The sequence below is a fragment of the Amblyraja radiata genome, chromosome 34, assembly GCF_010909765.2.
Source record: "Amblyraja radiata isolate CabotCenter1 chromosome 34, sAmbRad1.1.pri, whole genome shotgun sequence".
Lineage (NCBI taxonomy): Eukaryota > Metazoa > Chordata > Chondrichthyes > Rajiformes > Rajidae > Amblyraja > Amblyraja radiata.
This window is the reverse complement of record NC_045989.1, coordinates 4,280,878-4,300,789: the sequence shown is the minus strand read 5'-3', so window position 1 is coordinate 4,300,789 and position 19,912 is coordinate 4,280,878. Positions and strand designations below refer to the sequence as shown.

The window sequence follows — 19,912 nt, the reverse complement described above, 5'->3', positions numbered from 1 at the left end:
ATTGACCCCATCTACACTTCATGCTGCCTCGGCAAGGCCACAAGCATAATCAAGAATCCGGTCACTCCCTTGTCTCCTCTCTCCCATCAGACAGGAGATAGATAGATAGATCCTTTATTGTCATTCAGACCTTTCGGTCTGAACGAAATTATGTTGCCTGCAGTCATACACAGAATTAATAATAACAAAACATACAATAAACACAAATTAAACATCCACCACAGTGAGTTCACCAAGCACATCCTCACTGTGATGGAGGCAAAGTCTTAGTCTCCGTCTCTTCCCTCCTTGTTCTCCCTCTGCGCTGAGGCGATCGATCCAGGCCGAAGATGCCGCTCTCCAGTCCAGCGGACCTCCGTGGTGATGTCGCCGCCGCCGAAAGCCGGAACGCCGTCTCCACTCTGAGACGGCCCGCCACAGCATCAGCTCCGGGCCGCCGCCCTCGCTCGAGGCCGCCACCCCAGCTCCAGGTCCCGCAGTTTCCGCTCCAGGTCCCGCAGTCTCTGCTCCAGGTCCCGCAGTCTCCGCTCCAGGCCGCCGCCCCAGCTCCGGGTCCCGCAGTCGCCGCTCCAGGTCCCGCAGTCTCCGTTCCGGGCCGCCGCCCCAGCTCCGAGCAGCCGCCCCAGTTCCGGGTCCTGCAGTCTCAGCTCCGAGCCCCGCTGCATCAGCTCCAGGCCGCCGCCAAAAGCCAGAACGCCGCACCAGATTCAGATTCAGATTCAATTTTAATTGCCATTGTCAGTGTACAGTACAGAGACAACGAAATGCATTTAGCATCTCCCTGGAAGAGCGACATAGCAAATGATTTGAATAAATAATAATAAGTGTCCGGGGGGGGGGGGTGATTGGCAGTCACCGAGGTACATTGTTGAGTAGAGTGACAGCCGCCGGGAAGAAGCTGTTCCTGGACCTGCTGGTTCGGCAACGGAGAGACCTGTAGCGCCTCCCGGATGGTAGGAGGGTAAACAGTCCATGGTTGGGGTGAGAGCAGTCCTTCGCGATGCTGAGCGCCCTCCGCAGACAACGCTTGCTTTGGACAGACTCAATGGAGGGGAGCGAGGAACCGGTGATGCGTTGGGCAATTTTCACCACCCTCTGCAATGCCTTCCGGTCGGAGACAGAGCAGTTGCCATACCATACTGTGATGCAGTTGGTAAGGATGCTCTCGATGGTGCAGCGGTAGAAGTTCACCAGGATCTGAGGAGACAGATGGACCTTCTTCAGTCTCCTCAGGAAGAAGAGACGCTGGTGAGCCTTCATGATCAGAGTTGAGGTATTGTGGGTCCAAGAGAGGTCATCGGAGATGTTGACTCCCAGGAACCTGAAGCTAGAAACACGTTCCACCTCCGTCCCGTTAATGTGGATGGGGGTGTGCGTGCCGCCTCTGGACTTCCTGAAGTCTACAATGAGCTCCTTGGCCTTCTTGGAGTTAAGGGCCAGGTTGTTGTCAGCGCACCATGCTGCTAAGTGCTGGACTTCCTCCCTGTAGGCCGACTCATCGTTGTTGCTGATGAGGCCAATCACCGTTGTATCATCTGCATACTTGATGATGGTGTTAGTACCATGTACAGGTGTGCAGTCATAGGTGAAGAGGGAGTAGAGGAGGGGCCTCAGCACACAGCCCTGAGGAACGCCGGTGTTCAGGGTGAGGGTTGAAGAGGTGTGCTTGTCTAACCTAACAGACTGGGGTCTGTTGGTTAGAAAGTCCAATATCCAGTTGCAGAGGGAGGGGTCGGTGCCCAGGTTACCGAGTTTGGTGATCAGTTTTGATGGTATAATGGTGTTGAATGCTGAGCTGTAATCGATGAACAGCATTCTTACGTAAGTGTCTCTGTTGTCGAGGTTGCAGAGAGCGGAGTGAAGTGCCGTTGAGATGGCATCCTCCGTACTCCTGTTCTTGCGGTAGGCAAACTGATAGGGATCCAGTGTGGGGGGTAGGCAGCTTTTGAGGTGTGCCAGGACCAGCCTCTCGAAGCACTTGGTGATGATGGGGGTGAGTGCAACTGGGCGGAAGTCGTTGAGGCTTGCCGCAGTGGAATGTTTTGGCACTGGCACGATGGAGGTGGTTTTAAGGCACATGGGGACAACTGCTTGGGCAAGTGACAGGTTGAAGATGTCAGTCCAGGCGTCTGTCAGCTGCGCAGCACAGGCCCTGAGGATGCACCCGGGGATGCCGTCAGGGCCAGCAGCCTTACGTGCATTAGTCCTACTCAGTTCCACGTATACGTCGTAGGGGGTGAGTGTGAGGGGTTGGTGATCGGCAGGTAGCACAGCCTTGATGGCTGTCTCTAGATTGTCCCTGTCGAAGCGGCCATAGAAGTGATTAAGCTCCTCAAGGAAGGAGGCGTCGCTGGATGTGGGGGTGGTGTTGGAGGGTCTGTAGTCCGTGATGGCCTGGATGCCTTGCCACATGCGTCGGGGGTCGGAGTTGTTATTGAAATGCTCCTCAATCCTGAGCTTATGGCAGTGCTTGGCCTTCTTGATGCCCCTCTTCAGGTTAGCCCTGGCTGAACTGTAGGCTCGAGTATCGCCTGACCTGAAAGCGGTGTCCCGTGCTTTCAGCAGTAGCCTGACCTCGCTGTTCATCCATGGCTTCTGATTCGGGAATATGGTCACCTGTTTGAGGGAGGTGACACTATTGATGGTGGAGTTTATAAAGTCCAGAACAGAGGATGTGTAGGAATCAATGTCCATGTGGGAGTCAAGGGTGGCCTGGGCTGCAAACGCCTTCCAGTCAGTGTTTCCAAAACACTGCTGAAGTGTGAAGTGCGCTTCCTCTGACCAGACTTTAACTGTCCTCACAGTTGGTTTAACCCGTCTGATGAGTGGGGAGTACTTAGGGAGCAGGAACAATGAGACGTGATCTGACTGACCAATGTTGGGGAGGGGGATGGCTTTGTAAGCTTCAGCCATGTTGGTGTAGACTTTGTCCAGTGTCTTGTCTACTCTAGTGGGGAAGGAGACATGTTGTTGGAATTTGGGGAGTACAGTCTTCAGGTTAGAGTGATTGAAGGCACCCGCAACAATGAAGGCTGCCTCGGGGTTGTGCGTCTGTTGATTGCTAATGGCAGTATGCAGCTCTTTCATTGCAAGCTTGGCATTAGCATCAGGAGGCATTAGCAAGTCGGGCCACCGCTGCCTTAGCCCCGAAGACGGCCAGCCTCTCGTTGGTAAGTCCTGGCTGGCTCTGCCTCCGGAGCCTCGGGGTCGGTCGCAGGTTGGAGGCCGCCAGATCCGCCATTAGGTCGCATTCTCACGAAGGAAGAGACAGAGAACATGTTTCACCCCCTCTAACACAACCCAACAAACTAAAACTTAACCAAAACAAGACAAAAAAAACAACAGAAAAAAGTAAAGACAGACGGACTGCAGGCGAGCCGCAGCTGTTAACAGCGCCGCCACTTCCGGAGGTACAGAAGCTTGATAACACATACCTCTAGATTCAGATGTAGTTTCTTCCCAGCTGTTATCTGATAACTGAACAATGTTTTAATCAGCTAGAGTGTGGTCCTGACCTCCCATTTACCTAATTGGAGACCTTTGAACTATCTTTAATCAGACCTGATTGTTATATCTTGCACTAAATGTTTTATCCTTTATCTGTGCACTGTGGATGGCTTGATGGTAAACATGTATAGCCTTCTTTGACTGGATACCGTGCAAAGAAAAGCTTTTCCCTGTACCTCAGTTGCATGTGACAATAGACTAAACTAAACCTCTTCCCTTGTCTCCATCCAGGGACCACAGCATGTCTTCGAAGTGATGCAGAAATTCACGTGTACCTCCTCTAAACTCATCTACTGCATCTGGTGTTCCAGATGTGGCATCTTTTACATCGACAAGACCACATGTATACTAGGTGACCGTTTCGCCGAACACGTGCGCTCAGTCTGCTAAGGCCTGTTGGATCTTCCAGTTGCTAACCATTTTAAATCCCCTTCCCATTGCCACACTGACCTTTCTGCCCTGGGCCTCCTCCATTGCCAGAGTGAGGCCACACTCAAACTAGAGGAACCGCGTAACCCTGGGCAGCTTGCAACCCAACACGATGAATATTGAATGACACAAAGAGCGGGTCAGGCAGCATCTCTGGAGAATATGGTTAGGTGACATTCGAGTGGGGACTCTTCTTCAGACTGGACTTTAGATTCTCCATTGTCAGGCAATAAAATCCCCCTCCCCCGTTTTTTCCTCTCATCCCTGTGCCCCACCTGGCTGTGCACCATTTCTCCCATTTTCCAACCCAACTTCCCTCCTCCCCCCCCCCCCCCCTACTCCTTCCCCTTTCCCTTCCACCCATATCCCCGTGTAAGAAGGAACTGCAGATGTTGGCTTACATTAAATCTAGACACAAATGATGGAGTAACTCAGCGGGTCAGGCAGTCTGATAAAGGGTCGTGACTCGAAACATCTCCTATTCCTTTTCTCCAGAGATGCTGCCTGACCCGCTGAGTTACTCCAGGTTTTTATGTCCATCCTTCCCTATTTCTTCCCCTGGCTTCACATTTTACTCCTCTTCCCTCCTGATCTGACACCTTTTAGTCTCTTTTTCATCTCTAGACTTTGTCTCACCCATCTACCAATCAACCACCACCCTCTCCCCCAGCATCCTCCTATCACTTAACAACACAAAGTGCTGGAGTAATTCAGCGGGTCAGGCAGCATCACCAGAGAACATGGATAGGTAACATTTTAGGTCATGTCCCATTTGGGAGATTAGTGGGCAAAATTAAAGCACATGGTATTAGGGGTAAGGTACTGACATGGATAGAAAATTGGTTAGTAGACAGGAACCAAAGGGTAGGCCCCTTTCAGAATGGCAGGCAGTGACTAGTGGGGTACCGCAAGGCTCGGTGCTCGGACCGCAGCTATATATATTAATGATTTGGATGAAGGGATTAAAAGTAACATTAGCAAATTTGCAGATGAGACAAAGCTGGGTGGCAGTGTGAACTGTGAGGAGGATGCTATGAGGATGCAGGGTGACTTGGACTGGTTGGGTGAGTGGGCAGATGCGTGCAGTCCTTGTTCATCAGTCACTGAAAGTAAGCATGCAGGTACAGCAGGCAGTGAAGAAAGCAAATGGCATGTTGGCTTTCATAACAAGAGGAGTTGAGTACAGGAACAAAGAGGTCCTCCTGCAGTTGTACAGGGCCCTTGTGAGTCCACACCTGGAGTATTGTGTGCAGTTTTGGTTTCCAGAGGAAGGACATTCTTGCTATTGAGGGATTGCAGTGTAGGTTCACAAAGTTAATTCCCAGAATGGCGGGACTGTCATATGTTGATTGATTGAAGCAGATGGGCTTGTATAGGCAAGTCAAGTCAAGTCAAGTCTGGAATGTAGAAGGATAAAATGGGATTTTATTGAAACATATAAGATTATTTTAGGGTTTGGACACGCTAGAGGCAGAAAACATGTTCCCAATGTTGGGGGAGTCCAGAACCAGGGGCCACAATTTAAGAATAAGTGCTAAGCCGTTTAGAAACGGAGATGAGGAAAAATGTTTTCACACAGAGAGTTGTGAGTGTGTGGAATTCTCTGCCTCAGGATGGAAGCTGGCTCCCTGGATGCTTTCAAGAGAGAGTTAGATAGAGCTCATAGGATTGCGGAGTTAAGGGATATGGAGCGAAGGCAGGAACGGAGTACTGATTGTGGATGATCAGCCATGAACACATTGAATGGCGGTGCTGGCTTGAAGGCCACTCCTGCATTTATTGTCTATTGCCTAGGTTCCTTCTTCAGACTGTACCCAAAAGGTTACCCATCCATGTTCTCGAGATGCTGCTTGATCTGTTACTCCAGCACTTTGTGTCCTTTTGTGTATTAACTTGGATCTGCAGTTCTTTGTTTCTACATTCCTCCTACCATTTACCAGGCTTTGCCCCGCCTCCACCTCTCATTTCTAGCTTTCTACAATCAGTCTGAAGGAGGGTCCCGACCCGAAACGTCGTCTGTCCGTTCCCCCCTCAGATGCCTCCTGACCCGCTGAGTTCTTCCAGCGCTTCGTGTTGTAACGCCGTGTGAAAGAGGAAACTCCTGAGCGAACTGAGATGAGAACCATTAATTAGACACGCCTTCTGGCCAACCACCGACGCTCAGCTCCTCGGAGTTTCGGTCAGAATTGAATTCCGTTGACAGATTGGACCTTCCCCAACGCTCAATTTCAGCTTGAGAAGTAAGTAAAAAGCTGCATGTCGTTGACAAAATTTTCACATTACTTGCAATCGTTTAGATTCAGCCGGGGGCTGGTGCATTAAAATTCAGCGTTTAAACAAGTAGTATGGGGGGGGGGGGGGGGGGGGATGTGAGGGGCTTGACACGGCTGTCTAGTTTCCAGAGCAGAGACTGGTTTCCAGTCGCTATTACACTGGGGCGGGCAGTCCTGTTAAGGCTGTGGGCAGTAATGAGCGCCTTACAGCATCTCTATAAAGGGCAGCAAATAGTCCCCCGCGTCCAACCCTTGCGTGTGAACGTCTTCCACACCAAATCCAATATCACTGTACACAGCGTCAGGATTACAACTCGCCACGAACATTTCCACCAAAGTTTTTGCATTATAAAAACATGTTTATACCAACTTGGGGTATAAACACGAGCAGCACAGATTAATGTTAGAGGCGCGCCTACGATTAACTACTCCAGCTCTGCTTTTCACAACGCTGTATATGTATACCTTGCGCTTCACCGCAGGGCGTGGACTTAACATCGGAGTCGATCCCTTGCCTGGAATCGTCCCAACGATTCGTCTGCGGGCTTTACATCGAGAGCTCGCCGTCTCGGGAGAGGCCGGGTCCGGAGGCTCGACCAACCCCGACGCGGGGTTCGATCAACGGCGCGGGGGAGCTGACATCCCCCCGACGTGGAGGCCCAAGCGCTGTCGGCTACGGAAGTCATGATCGTCCAGTCAACGGAGGGCTCGAGGCCCCCGACCACAGGAGAGCAAAGAAGGGAAGATATTTGAACTTTCGCATGTGGATGTGGATGAGTCACTGTGATGGATGTTTATGTTAAAATGAATTTTGTGTGTTCTGTTGCTTTTTATTTGTATGACTGACTTGGCAAATGAAATTCCTCGTATATTGCAAAACATACTTGGATAATAAAGTATTGTGTCTATCTTCGGTGTAAACCAGCATCTGCACTTCCTTCCTACACAAAATATATATTTTTAACTACAAGAAAATAATTAAATAAGTTGAAAGCACGCAAGAGTTAAATAATGGAAATCATTACAGCACATTTAAGTAATGAACAAAAGGCAACCTCTCCACTGGAGCTTCTTCCTTCCGTGCGGCGAGGGAAGGGAAGTGGGGTGTCGGTAGGATATAGGAGCATAGTTCTGTTCACCACATAACTGACAGCATTTCCCAGTCAGGTTAGTCTTAATGGTTGACCGCAATTATTCAATGGCCAGTGCAAAGTGTGAATGAAAATAACACAAATCTCAATGTTAGTTTTTCTCACTGTACAGGTCCACCACTTCTTCTTGCGAATGAAACAAATAAACCAAAGGAATAGTTAGATCTCAAGTCGGGTGTTGAGCAGCCAGGTTGTTGTCTCTACGTCAATGTCTGCCAGGCCCCGAGCTCCATTTGGTGGGTGGTAGAGTGGGCACTCAGAGATGACACGGTTGGTTGTCTGTTGTTCTGCACCGCATTCACAGGCTGGTCCACCACTAACTTTCCAGCAACTGGTGGTCTGGCACCTCTTTTAAACCGGACAATATTATGTGAGTGTGCTTGAAATAACCCCCGCCCCCGCCCCCCCAAAAAAAACGTGGCGCCTAGGTGGCCACTCTCGACCTCATCCGTACAACCGGCCGATTGGCAGGTTGAATTTGCCCCCTGCAGCCGGGACTTTGGAACTGCAGCCCGGCCGGAGCCAGCAGATTCGTTCCCATCAAAGATATGGTTACCATAGCCGACTTCCAAGGCTGATTTTAGGTCGATATCTCGGCTCCTCTGCTGCCTAGGCGGAATATTCCGGTACCGTTGGGCACCTCTTGGAGGCCGTGGTCTCTGTTGGTCCGGCAAATAATTGATAATCCAGAAAGAATTATGGAACCAGGGATGCCAGATGCCAGTGGTGGACCTGTGGTATGTTCTCCTCTTTTTAATTTCAAGATACTGCTTCCTCCTCAGCCAGTGTGTTGCCATTCGAGCCTCTCTGGCTCCCAAACTTGGTTTTAGTTACAAGCTAAAATTTGCAGCTCTATGTTGGTGCCCATTGATGCACTGTGCTGGGATTTACAACTCCAAGGTCCTTAATCACACGTTGCAGTCGTGGTTAATGATGAAGGAATGCAATCATAATCAATCATAAGTGATTGGAGCAGAATTATGCCATTCAGCCCATCAAGTCTACTCCGTTATTCAATCATGGCTGATCTATGTCTGCCTCCTAGCCCCATTCTCCTGCCATCTCCCCATAACCACTGCCATACTAATCAAGAATCGGTCTATCTCTGCCTTAAATATATCCACTGACTTGCCCTACACAGCCTTCTATGGCATAAAACATTTCTCCAGCTCGTTCCACAGGACTAATTTGGTCATGGCTTCTGCACAGTTATATCCATACAATATTTGTGTTTAAATAGTCTTTATTTTCATTTCTTGAACAGGATCTACATACGTCCCCTCAGTATGGGGGGTTCTGGATGGAAGAGCAGAATACTGGTGTTCTTTGTCCTTGGCACTATCATCACTCTGTATTGTCCCATTAACCAGGCAGCGAATATATTAGTTGTCCCCATTGCTGGAAGTCACTGGATCAACATGAGGATTCTAATCGAAGAACTGAAGCTTCACGGACACAACATCACTGTGCTATATAAAGCAGGGGCTTGGCACATCACAGAGAGACCTGACTTGTACAAATCCATTGTCATTCAAGTGCAAGGAACCACTGCGAAGATCGACGTGGTGGAAATAATTCTAAATAACACACTGCGAATTGCACAGAATGGGTGGACCTTCAGAGGCATTTTAGAATTCCAGTTTGAAATGTTTGCTTTTATGCAGAGCTGCCATAAGATAATGAATGACTACATTACTGCTACATTCGAAAACAAAACTTTGTTAAACCAACTCAAAGAGGCAAATTTTGACTTAATGCTTACAGACCCTCTATTCGCCGATGGTCCCATGCTTGAGTATTACTTAAAACTTCCGCTGGTGTATAATGTCCGATTGTTGGATAGCGGGGACGCACATTTCCTCTTTGCCCCGTCACCACCTTCCTATGTCCCGATCTCCAGCTCGCATTTTACCGACAAGATGTCCTTTCTCCAAAGAACACAAAACGCCGTCCAAAGTCTGATTCATTATTCCATTTTAGAACTTTTCATTTTCCGCTATTACAATGATCTTTGCAATCGGTATCTGGGACCAGACACGGACATCAAGTCGATTCTCCTCAGAGCTGACGTGTGGCTGATGAGGGTGGATTTTGTGTTTGAATTCCCAAGACCCACCATGCCAAACATTGTGTACATCGGAGGCTTCCAGTGTAAACCAGCACGGCCTCTGGCAGCAGAGTTTGAGGAGTTTGTCCAAAGCTCAGGGAAACATGGACTTGTTGTAATGTCATTGGGGACCTTTGTCCACTCTTTACCAATGGAGATTACAATGAAAATAGCAAAAGCTTTATCTCAAATCCCCCAGAAGGTTATCTGGAGATATGATGGCGAGACCCCTCCCAATATAGGGAATAATACACTGCTGGCAAAATGGATCCCTCAGAACGACCTGCTGGGTCACCCCAACACACGAGCCTTTGTTTCACACGGAGGCACCAATGGGATTTATGAAGCCATCTACCATGGGGTGCCAGTGATCGGCATGCCTCTGATCTTTGACCAGTTTGACAATGTAGTCAGACTCGAATCCCGAGGAGCAGCAAAAGTGATCAATGTTGCCACCATGCACTCCACAGATCTGTTGCAGGCACTCAACGAGGTGATAAACGATGCATCTTATGGGGACAACATGAAGAGACTCACCGCTCTCCATCGGGACCAGCCAGAGTCGCCAATGGAGAGAGCAGTTTTCTGGATTGAGTACGTTGCCCGACACAAAGGAGCGGGGCATTTGCGCTCAGAATCCCACCGACTCCCCTGGTACGCTTACCATTGTGTAGATGTGATGATCTTTCTGTTGTCTGTGTTACTCCTGCTCATTGTGCTGGTGGTTGGAACACTGAAGAAACTTTGTCATGTTGTTTGTGGGAAAAAGCAAAAGACTGAGTGAGATGACCCTTTCTGTTTTGTGAGCTGGTCTTTTTTAATTCTCTTAATTAAAGGATATTGGTTCTGTCATTAATACATGGAGCCTCCTTACTGGAAATCATGAATTTCGCATAACATTTTAAGTTATGTCAGTCAAATATTATCGTTTTGTAGAGAAATACACAGGAAACTTATGGCACACATCAAAAATGTTTTTCACTGTAGCTTAGAACATGTGACAATAATCTAAATGTATAATCGTCTGAATACAATTAAAGGACTTTCCGGGCAATGAACTACCTAACTCATGGAAATCATACTTTATGCAAATTCTCCCATACATTTATGAAGCAACTTATGATTACACACAGGAAAGCAAAGGAGATAGTGATCAACTTCAGGAAGCGAAGCGGTGCACATGTGTTGACTGCGCAGAAGTAAAAATGGTTGAAAGCTTAACTCCCTCGAAGTAAACATCATCAGCAACTTGTCCTGGACTAGCAATGGCAAGGCAAACACACCAACGCCTATACTTCGTTTGAAGGCTTCGGAAGATCAGCATGTCCCCAACCACTCTCACCAACTGTTGGAGTTTGCTTGCCCTAGTTGCTTGCAACTATTTCCCACTCGTTATGAGTACAGAGAAGGTTCACCAGACTGATTCCTGGGATGTCAGGACTTTCATATGAAGAAAGGCTGGATAGACTCGGCTTGTACTCGCTGGAATTTAGGAGATTGAGGGGGGATCTTATTGAAACTTACAAAATTCTTAAGGGGTTGGACAGGCTAGATGCAGGAAGATTGTTCCCGATGTTGGGGAAGTCCAGGACAAGGGGTCACAGTTTGAGGATAGAGGAGAAATCCTTTAGGACCGAGATGAGAAAAACATTTTTCACACAGAGAGTGGTGAATCTCTGGAACTCTCTGCCACAGAAGGTAGTTGAGGCCTGTTCATTGGCTATATTTAAGAGGGAGTTAGATGTGGCCCTTGTGGCAAAAGGGATCAGGGGGTATGGAGAGAAGGAAGGTACAGGATACTGATTTGGATAATCAGCCATGATCATATTGAATGGCGGTGCAGGCTCGAAGGGCAGAATGGCCTACTCCTGCACCTATTTTCTATGTTTGTATGTTTCTATGTTATCCTCCTGGTGTCATGGAGTCACTCCCCCGCATGGGTAATGTTTCACTTTTACAGCTCTACCATCTGATCAGTAATCCTGGGCAACGTTATGTGTGCATTGGACGGGAGCCCAGCCAGAAGCATCACATTAACAGGAGAGCAGTCTTTGTGTTGGCGCGCAGCAGGACTTGCAGTAGTCCTGCGGTCTGGCAGATCAAATGATGTTCAATCCTTCAGCACGTCTGAGTGCTTCACAAGAGCCCAGGCAAAAAGGCTACCTTGCATGGAAAACAGGAACTGCTGATGATGGTTTATTAAAAAAGACACAAAGTGCTGGGGTAACTCAGTTGGTCTGGCAGCATCTTTAAACTTTAGAGATACAATGTGAAACAGGCCCATCCACCCACCAAGTCCGCACCGACCAGAAATCCCAACACACCAGCACTATCCTACGCACGATAGGGACAATTTACAGACGCCAATTAACCTACAAACCTGCAAGTCTTTGGAGTGTGGGAGGAAACAGGAGCACAGGGAGAACATAAAAACTCCACACAGACTCCATACAGTCAGGTGCTGTAAGACAGCAACACAACCACTATGCCACCGTGAATCCTGAATCATCTCTGGAGAACATGGATAGGTGATGTTTTGGGTTGGGACCCTTCTGTCTGAACCCTTCAGAATCATGGTGGCACAGTGTCGCAGCGGTAGAGTTGCTGCCTTTCAGCACCAGAGACCTGGGTTCAATCCTGACTACAGGTGCTGCCTGTACGGAGTTTGTCCATTCTCCCCAGGACCACCGTGAGTTTTTCCTGGGTGCTCCGGTTTCCATACACACTCCAAAGACGTACAGGTTTGTAGGTTAATTGGCTTCGGTAAAGATTGTAACTTGTCCCGAGTGTGTAGGATAGTGCTAGTGGATGTGATCGCTGGTCAGCACGGACTCAGTGGGCCGAATGGCCTGTTTCTGCACTGCACTGCCTTCTCTACTGCAGTTGTACAGGGTCTTGGTGAGACCACACCTGGAGTATTGCGTACAGTTTTGGTCTCCAAATCTGAGGAAGGACATTATTGCCATAGAGGGAGTGCAGAGAAGGTTCACCAGACTGATTCCTGGGATGTCAGGACTGTCTTATGAAGAAAGACTGGATAGACTTGGTTTATACTCTCTAGAATTTAGGAGATTGAGAGGGGATCTTATAGAAACTTACAAAATTCTTAAGGGGTTGGACAGGCTAGATGCAGGAAGATTGCTCCCGATGTTGGGGAAGTCCACGACAAGGGGTCACAGCTTAAGGATAAGGGGGAAATCCTTTAAAACCGAGATGAGAAGAACTTTTTTCACACAGAGAGTGGTGAATCTATGGAACTCTCTGCCACAGAGGGTAGTCGAGGCCAGTTCATTGGCTATATTTAAGAGGGAGTTAGATGTGGCCCTTGTGGCTAAGGGGATCAGAGGGTATGGAGAGAAGGCAGGTACGGGATACTGAGTTGGATGATCAGCCATGATCATATTGAATGGCGGTGCAGGCTCGAAGGGCCGAATGGCCTACTCCTGCACCTAATTTCTATGTTTCTATGTTTCTATGAATCTCTAACCTAAACTAAACCAAAATCAGGTTGGGACCATTCTTCTGTCTGAAGAAGTGGCCCGACCCAAACGTCACCTACCCATGTTCTCCATAGATGCTATCTGATCGGTTCAGCCCTGTCCCACTTAGGAAACCTGAACGGAAACCTCTGGAGACTTTGTGCCCCACGCAAGGTTTCCGTGCGGTTCCCGGAGGTTTTTGTCAGTCTCCCTACCTGCTTCCACTGCCTGCCACCTCCGGCAACCACCTGCAACCTCCGGCAACCACACGGAAACCTTGGGTGGGGCGCAAAGTCTCCAGAGGTTTCCGTTCAGGTTTCCTAAGTGGGACAGGGGCATTACTCTAGCAATTTGAGTCTTTGCTACATTATATGATTGAACTTCATGTAATGCCACTCTCTGATGTACAAAAATATATATTTCTAATAAAGCAGTAAAAAGTAATTCTGCGGAACAATTAAAGTATATCTGATTTTCTTGATGTTTTAAGAAAAGGAAGTTATTCTTTCACAACTGGATGCTGGGGAAGTTGGGGAGAGAGAGAGAGAGAGAGAGAGAGAAAGAGAGAGGGGATAATTGACAGAGGGTTTAGTTTACAAATACAGCATGTCTTCTCTGTATGTGGTATGCTTACCTTCATTAGCTGGGACATTGAGTATAATTAAAACTGAGTGTGCTGAAGAGCTATCGTACAGCTCTATAGTTCTTTGACTCTTAAGTATAAAAATTCTAATTGATGGACTACCAGGGTGGAACCAGGTTAGATATATAAAGTGCTACAGGGGTAAAGGCGGGGGCGGGGACAGTCAAAGGTTTGATTTGTGTACAACGGCCACACCTTTAAAATCTGGATTGGGTAAGTGATGGAAAACAGATGCCAAGATTCAAGAGGGCACCTGTCAAGTTTCCATTAATGCCTTGATCGTGATGCAACCATCCACAACACGTTCAATCGAGAAAGAGGTGTTTCCCATTGGGACCAACACATTGGAGGCACTGAAGAAGCGGGGTGGGGCAATGAGCAGATCTCTAGGCATTTGTCCAAACATTGTGTACATCGGAGGGGGAATGTGAAGGGATTTGACGGGATTAGTTCCCAGAGGGTGTGTGGGATGGAACGGTCAGTAAGGGGGTAGGATGAGGGAGCTGAGGTTTTGGTTTCAAAATGAGGCAAGCAGCAACAATAACCTGCTGTAGCAACAATAACCTGGTGGGTGAATAGAATATTATCAGATATTTATTTGGAGTTGAAATGCTGGCGTGTGCAGAATCAATCCTTGTGGGTGGGGGAAGAGAAACCGGGGTGGTGGGGGGAGAGAGTTGGGGGGTGGAAGGGGAGTGGGGGGGGGGGGAGAGTGGGGGGGAGAGAGTTGGGGAGGGGGGAGAGAATGGGGGGAAGAGAGTGGGGGGGAGAGGGAGTGGGGTGAGAGAGTGGGGGGAGGAAGAGAGTGGTGGGTGAGAGGGTGGGGGGGGGAGTGTGGGGTAGGAAGAGAGTGGGAGGGGGAGAGTGTGGAGGGGGGGGGGTGGTGGAGAGAGCGCAGTGGGGGGGAGATAGTGGGAGGGGGGATAGATTGGGGCAGTGGGGGGGGGGGCAGAGAGAGGGGGAGTGGGGGATGGTAGAGGGGGGGAATGAGGAGGGGAAGTGGGGAGGGGGAGGGGGAGAGTGTGGAGGGGGGGGGTGGTGGAGAGAGCGCAGTGGGGGGAGATAGTGGGAGGGGGGATAGATTGGGGCAGTGGGGGGGGGCAGAGAGAGGGGGAGTGGGGGATGGTAGATGGGGGGGAATGAGGAGGGGAAGTGGGGAGGGGGAGGGGGATGATGAAGCTGGCTTCATACTTCCATTACCCTGCTCTGTCCACCAGTCACTCTACCCTCTGCCTCATGGCCTCCTTCCATGCTGCCCATTTCCCCTCTCCAAGATCAGACCTGATGCAAGGAATTCCCTCACCGCCGACTGATACTGCTCGATGTAACCACACCATGAGAACATTGTCTTTGCCGACGTGCCAACACCAACCCAACGTTGAGGTGGCGGTATTGGACTTTGGAACCACAGGTTGAATGCAGTTGCGCTCTGCCCGGCTCCTTGTTTAACCTCCAGACAAGTCTCTCTCCGCGCTCACTTTTGTTTTGGTAAGTAAGTGACAATGACGGCTGGTTGACAGAGGCGAGGGTGGTGGAGAGAGCGCAGTGGGGGGGGGGAGATACGGGTAATTTCCGTCAAAGTGGAAATTCTGATAGCGCTCCAATTTTTTTTTTCTCTGGATTTTTTTTACTATGGGAAAAAACACCTTGGCTGGAGGCCCCCTAGATTTTGAAGCCATAGGCTTCAGCCTATGTAGCCTATAGGTAAATCCGTCCCTACCGAGGCCCCCCTAGATCTCGAGGCCCTAAGCTTAAGCTTGTGAAATTTATACGTAAATCCGGCTCTGCCTGCAGTTCTTTCCTACACATTAAAAGCCACAACTCCACCTGACACCTGACGTCTCTCCAACACACCCTCTCACTTTCCAATGTTTAAATTCTTACTCACTTACACTTCTGATCATCTGTGGATGTCTTCCATCCTCCTCCCCTCTCCTCCCCACAACGTTTTCTAACAAACTAGCTTGTTGCTCTGAGCAGAATCCAATATTCTAACTGGGCCAAACATTTAGAAAGATCCTGTAAGAAGGAACTGCAGATGCTGGTTTATACCAAAGAAAGGCACAAAATGCTGGAGTAACTCAGAGGGACAGGCAGCATCTCTGGAGGAAATGAATAGGTGACCAGGTCTGAAGAAGGGTCTCGACCCGGAACGTCACCTGTTCCTTTTCTCCAGAGATGCTGCCTGTCCTACTGTGTTACTCCAGCATTTTGTGTCTATAGGGAGGTTGCACGCAGTCGAGGACACGTGACCCATACTGTTGCCGCGCTACTCCAACTGGAGTACACGCGATGAACTGCAGGTAAGCATTTACTATGGCTGGCAGCACAGTGGGCCCTTCTGGCCCAGCATCCGGACTGGTAGCACACTCGCGGACCCCAGGCCGTCTGGGAGGAAGAGGTCGGGGTGCCGTGTCAGTGATCTGGGTGGGCGGAGGGAGCAGACCGTCCCCAACTCTGCTGCAGCTGACGTTGCCCACAGCCGCAGCCCCGCTCCACCCGCTCACCCCCCGGCCCCGTTCCACTCGGCCCCGCTTCCCCGGCCCCGCTCCACTCGGCCCCGCTCCACTAGGCCCCGCTTCCCCGGCCCCGCTCCACTCGGCTCCGCTCCACTCGGCCCCGCTTCCCCGGCCCCGCTCCACTCGGCCCCGCTTCCCCGGCCCCGCTCCACCCGCTCACCCCCCGGCCCCGATCCACCCGGCCCCGCTCCACTCGGCCCCGCTTCCCCGGCCCCGCTCCACCCGCTCACCCCCCGGCCCCGCTCCACTCGGCCCCGCTTCCCCGGCCCCGCTCCACTCGGCCCCGCTTCCCCGGCCCCGCTCCACCCGCTCCACTCGGCCCCGCTCCACTAGGCCCCGCTTCCCCGGCCCCGCTCCACTCGGCCCCGCTCCACTAGGCCCCGCTTCCCCGGCCCCGCTCCACCCGCTCACCCCCCGGCCCCGCTCCACTCGGCCCCGCTTCCCTGGCCCCGCTCCACTCGGCCCCGCTTCCCCGGCCCCACTCCACCCGCTCACCCCCCGGCCCCGCTCCACTAGGCCCCGCTTCCCCGGCCCCGCTCCACTAGGCCCCGCTTCTCCGGCCCTTCTCCACTTGGCCCTTCTCCCCCCGGCCCCGTGTGTGGGCGCTGCCGACCCACAGCCCGTGACAGTGCGGCCCACACAGGTAGACGGAGCGGAGGGCAGCCGTGGCCGGCCAGCGCTAACCCCGGGGGGAGAGTGCGGGCTGTCCCGAGGGATGCTCTCCTTCGGCCGCTTACACCTTGGTGCTTGGGTCCAGAGCAAAGATACTGACAGATACCTTCCCACTTTCAATAACAATACCCACAAATATTTATAGCTCAAAAAATGACAATTTTGGCGTTTTTTTAACAGATGAGAAGGTACGCGTTCCGTGTGTTAACATGTGTGCCAACGCAGGCATGTCCTCCACGTGGATTGAGCTGCTCCGTGCATCACGCCCTTTGACCCGATGACCTTACGTGCAACCCCCCTATTTTCCATTTAGAAAGATTCACGGGATTCTCTTCCGGTTCCAGGTGAAACGCGCAAACAGGAATTGCTTGGCAGTTTCTTTACGATGAAAACGGCAAATCCTGAGCACTGTAATATTACAGACCTTCCAGCCTTTATCCAGGTGTTCACAACAAAGGGAGATATATTGGTGGGGGGAGAGTAACCACGCCTGAACAACTTTAATATTCATCATCCTGGAATTAAATGGCCACAAATAAGGAAAGCCGTCAAGTTAATTTGTACTGGCCAGTCAGAAACAAATTACCATCTGTGTCTGGTTAATTACACTGATAAACACAGCGGCTGTGGTGAGCTGTAAGCCGAGTCACGTTTGATGTATTCATTCAATGATTCATTCGATTCAATTATACTTAATGTCACAATTATTATTGTCACACGCACCTAGGTGCAGTGAAATACTTTGTTTGGCATACGACCAGGTAATATGACACAGCAGAAGGTAGATGAAAAAGCTGTAGAAACTCAGCGAGTGAGGCAGCATCAATGGATATAATACAGCAGACTTCACCTGTGCAGACCTCACCTGAGCAGACCTCACCTGTGCAGACCTCACCTGAGCAGACCTCACCTGAGCAGACCTCACCTGTGCAGACCTCACCTGAGCAGACCTCACCTGAGCAGACCTCACCTGTGCAGACCTCACCTGAGCAGACCTCACCTGTGCAGACCTCACTTGAGCAGACCTCACCTGAGCAGACCTCACCTGAGCAGTACACAAGTGGCGCCAGGATTCTGGCACCTGCAAAGTTGCACAATAATGTTGCAGTCCAATAAAATCCAACTGACAAATAACCCTTTGGCATGAAAAAGCACCTCAGGCAAATTCTGTATTTGGTTGTGATTTATTTTTCATGTTACCTGTATCAAGGGACAGAGAGCAGTGTTGCTTTGCATGCTAATCCCAACAGATCAGCTAATACCAGAGTGGCAATAAGGAACTGCAGATGCTGGTTTATACCAACCATAGACACAAAGTGCTGGAGTAACTCATCGGGTCAGGCAGCAGCGCAGCAGAGAAATAATGGGTGACGTTTCGGGTCTGGACCTCTCAGAAGTCTGAAGAAGGGTACCGACCCGAAACATCACCCATCCGTTTTCTCCTGAGATGCTGCCTGAACCACTGAGGTACTATATTCCATCTAGTTTGTTTTAGAGGCACAAGGTGGAAACAGGCCCTTCGGCCCACTGAGTCCATGCTGACCAGCATCACCCATTCACCAGTTCAATCTTACACACAAGGGGCAATTTACACAAGCCAATTAACCTACAAAATTCTTAAGGGGTTACATGGGCTAGATGCAGGAAGATTGTTCCCGATGTTGGGGAAGTCCAGAAAAAGGGGTCACAGTTTAACAATAAGGGGGAAATCTTTTAGGACCGAGATGAGGAAAACATTTTTCACACAGAGAGTGGTGAATCTGTGGAATTCTCTGCCACAGAAGGTAGTTGAGGCCAGTTCATTGGCTGTATTTAAGAGGGAGTCAGATGTGGCCCTTGTGGCTAAAGGTATCAGGGGGCATGGAGAGAAGGCAGGTACAGGATACTGAGTTGGATGATCAGCCATGATCATATTGAATGGCGGTGCAGGCTTGAAGGGCCGAATGACCTACTACTGCATCTAGTTTCTATGCTTCTATGTTTCTATAAACCTGTACGTCTTTGGAGTGTGGGAGGAAACTGGAGCACCCAGAGAAAACCCATGCGGTCACGGGGAGAAAGTACAAACTCCGTACAGATGGTGCTCGTAGTCAGGATTGGACCTGGGTCTCTGGCGCTGTAAGGCAGCAACTCTACCGCTGTGCCACTGTGTCGCCCCTGTAACATGACCATAATATATTGTTTCTGAACTTGTTTTCAGTTATGAGTTGCTGGAATTGACTGCTCTATGATGAGGTGCATTGTCTAGATTTTGATGCCCCTTGACACATGGACTGGGATGCACAACTCCCTGACACACAACACACATCCTGCTCTCTATTCACGTGTGGAGTTACAGCGGATCAAGGAAGTCACAGAGTCATACATCGTGGAAACAGGCCCTTCGGCCCAACTTGCCCACACCGGCCAACATGTCCCATTTACACGTCCCACCTGCCTCTATTTGGTCCATGTCCCTCTAAACCTGTTTTATCTATGTCTCTGCCTAATTGCTTCTTTATGTTTAATGTCATTAAAATGCAGTTGTTGTACCTGCCTCAACTACCTCCTCTGGCAGCTCATTCCATACACCCACCACCGTTAGTGTGGAAAAAGTTACCACTCAGATTCCTATAAAATCTTTTCCCCTTCACCTTAAACCTATTCCTTCTGGTTCTCGATTTCACCCACTGTGGACAAGAGACTCTGTGCATCTACCTGATCTATTCCTCTCATAATTTTATACACCCCTATAAGATCACGGTAACAATCTACTGAAATGATATCAACTTGGTTCCTACATCAACACAATCAATGCACATGACCAGGGCCGGCCTTAAGCCAATTGGATCAATTGCTCCCAATTGGGCCCCGCGCCTAAGGGGGCCCCGCGCTAGAGTAATCTTCTCTCGGCTCGGGTAGATCTACCCCGGGTGGAGGGGGGAGAGAGGGGTGGAGAGAGAGTAGAGGAGTGGAGGGGAAAAAAAGGGATGGAGACGGGGAGGGGAGTGTGAGGGGGAATGGAGAAGGGGAAGAGGGGGAGGTGGGTCATTCCCTCACGGTCCCAGGGCAGCGCTCCCGCCCCTCCAGTCGCCGTGCTTCATGCACACAGCCCTGGCTTCACCCCTCTCTCTCCCCAGGGAGACGCGGTGA

General features: G+C 50.2%; 1 protein-coding gene across 1 annotated transcript; it reads left to right on the top strand.

Annotated features, from left to right (window-relative positions):
* Positions 1–6,029: 6,029 nt before the first annotated feature.
* LOC116991545 (UDP-glucuronosyltransferase 2C1-like) lies at positions 6,030–10,758 on the top strand. Its single transcript, XM_033050229.1, has 2 exons — positions 6,030–6,176; positions 8,625–10,758. The coding sequence occupies exon 2, from the start codon at positions 8,647–8,649 to the stop codon at positions 10,249–10,251; it is 1,605 nt and encodes a 534-aa protein (XP_032906120.1). The 5' UTR covers positions 6,030–6,176; positions 8,625–8,646; the 3' UTR covers positions 10,252–10,758.
* Positions 10,759–19,912: the final 9,154 nt, after the last annotated feature.

Excerpts from the sequence above, each read along its gene's own strand:
- LOC116991545 (XM_033050229.1), top strand. The coding sequence starts at position 8,647 with ATGGGGGGTTCTGGATGGAAGAGCAGAATACTGGTGTTCTTTGTCCTT.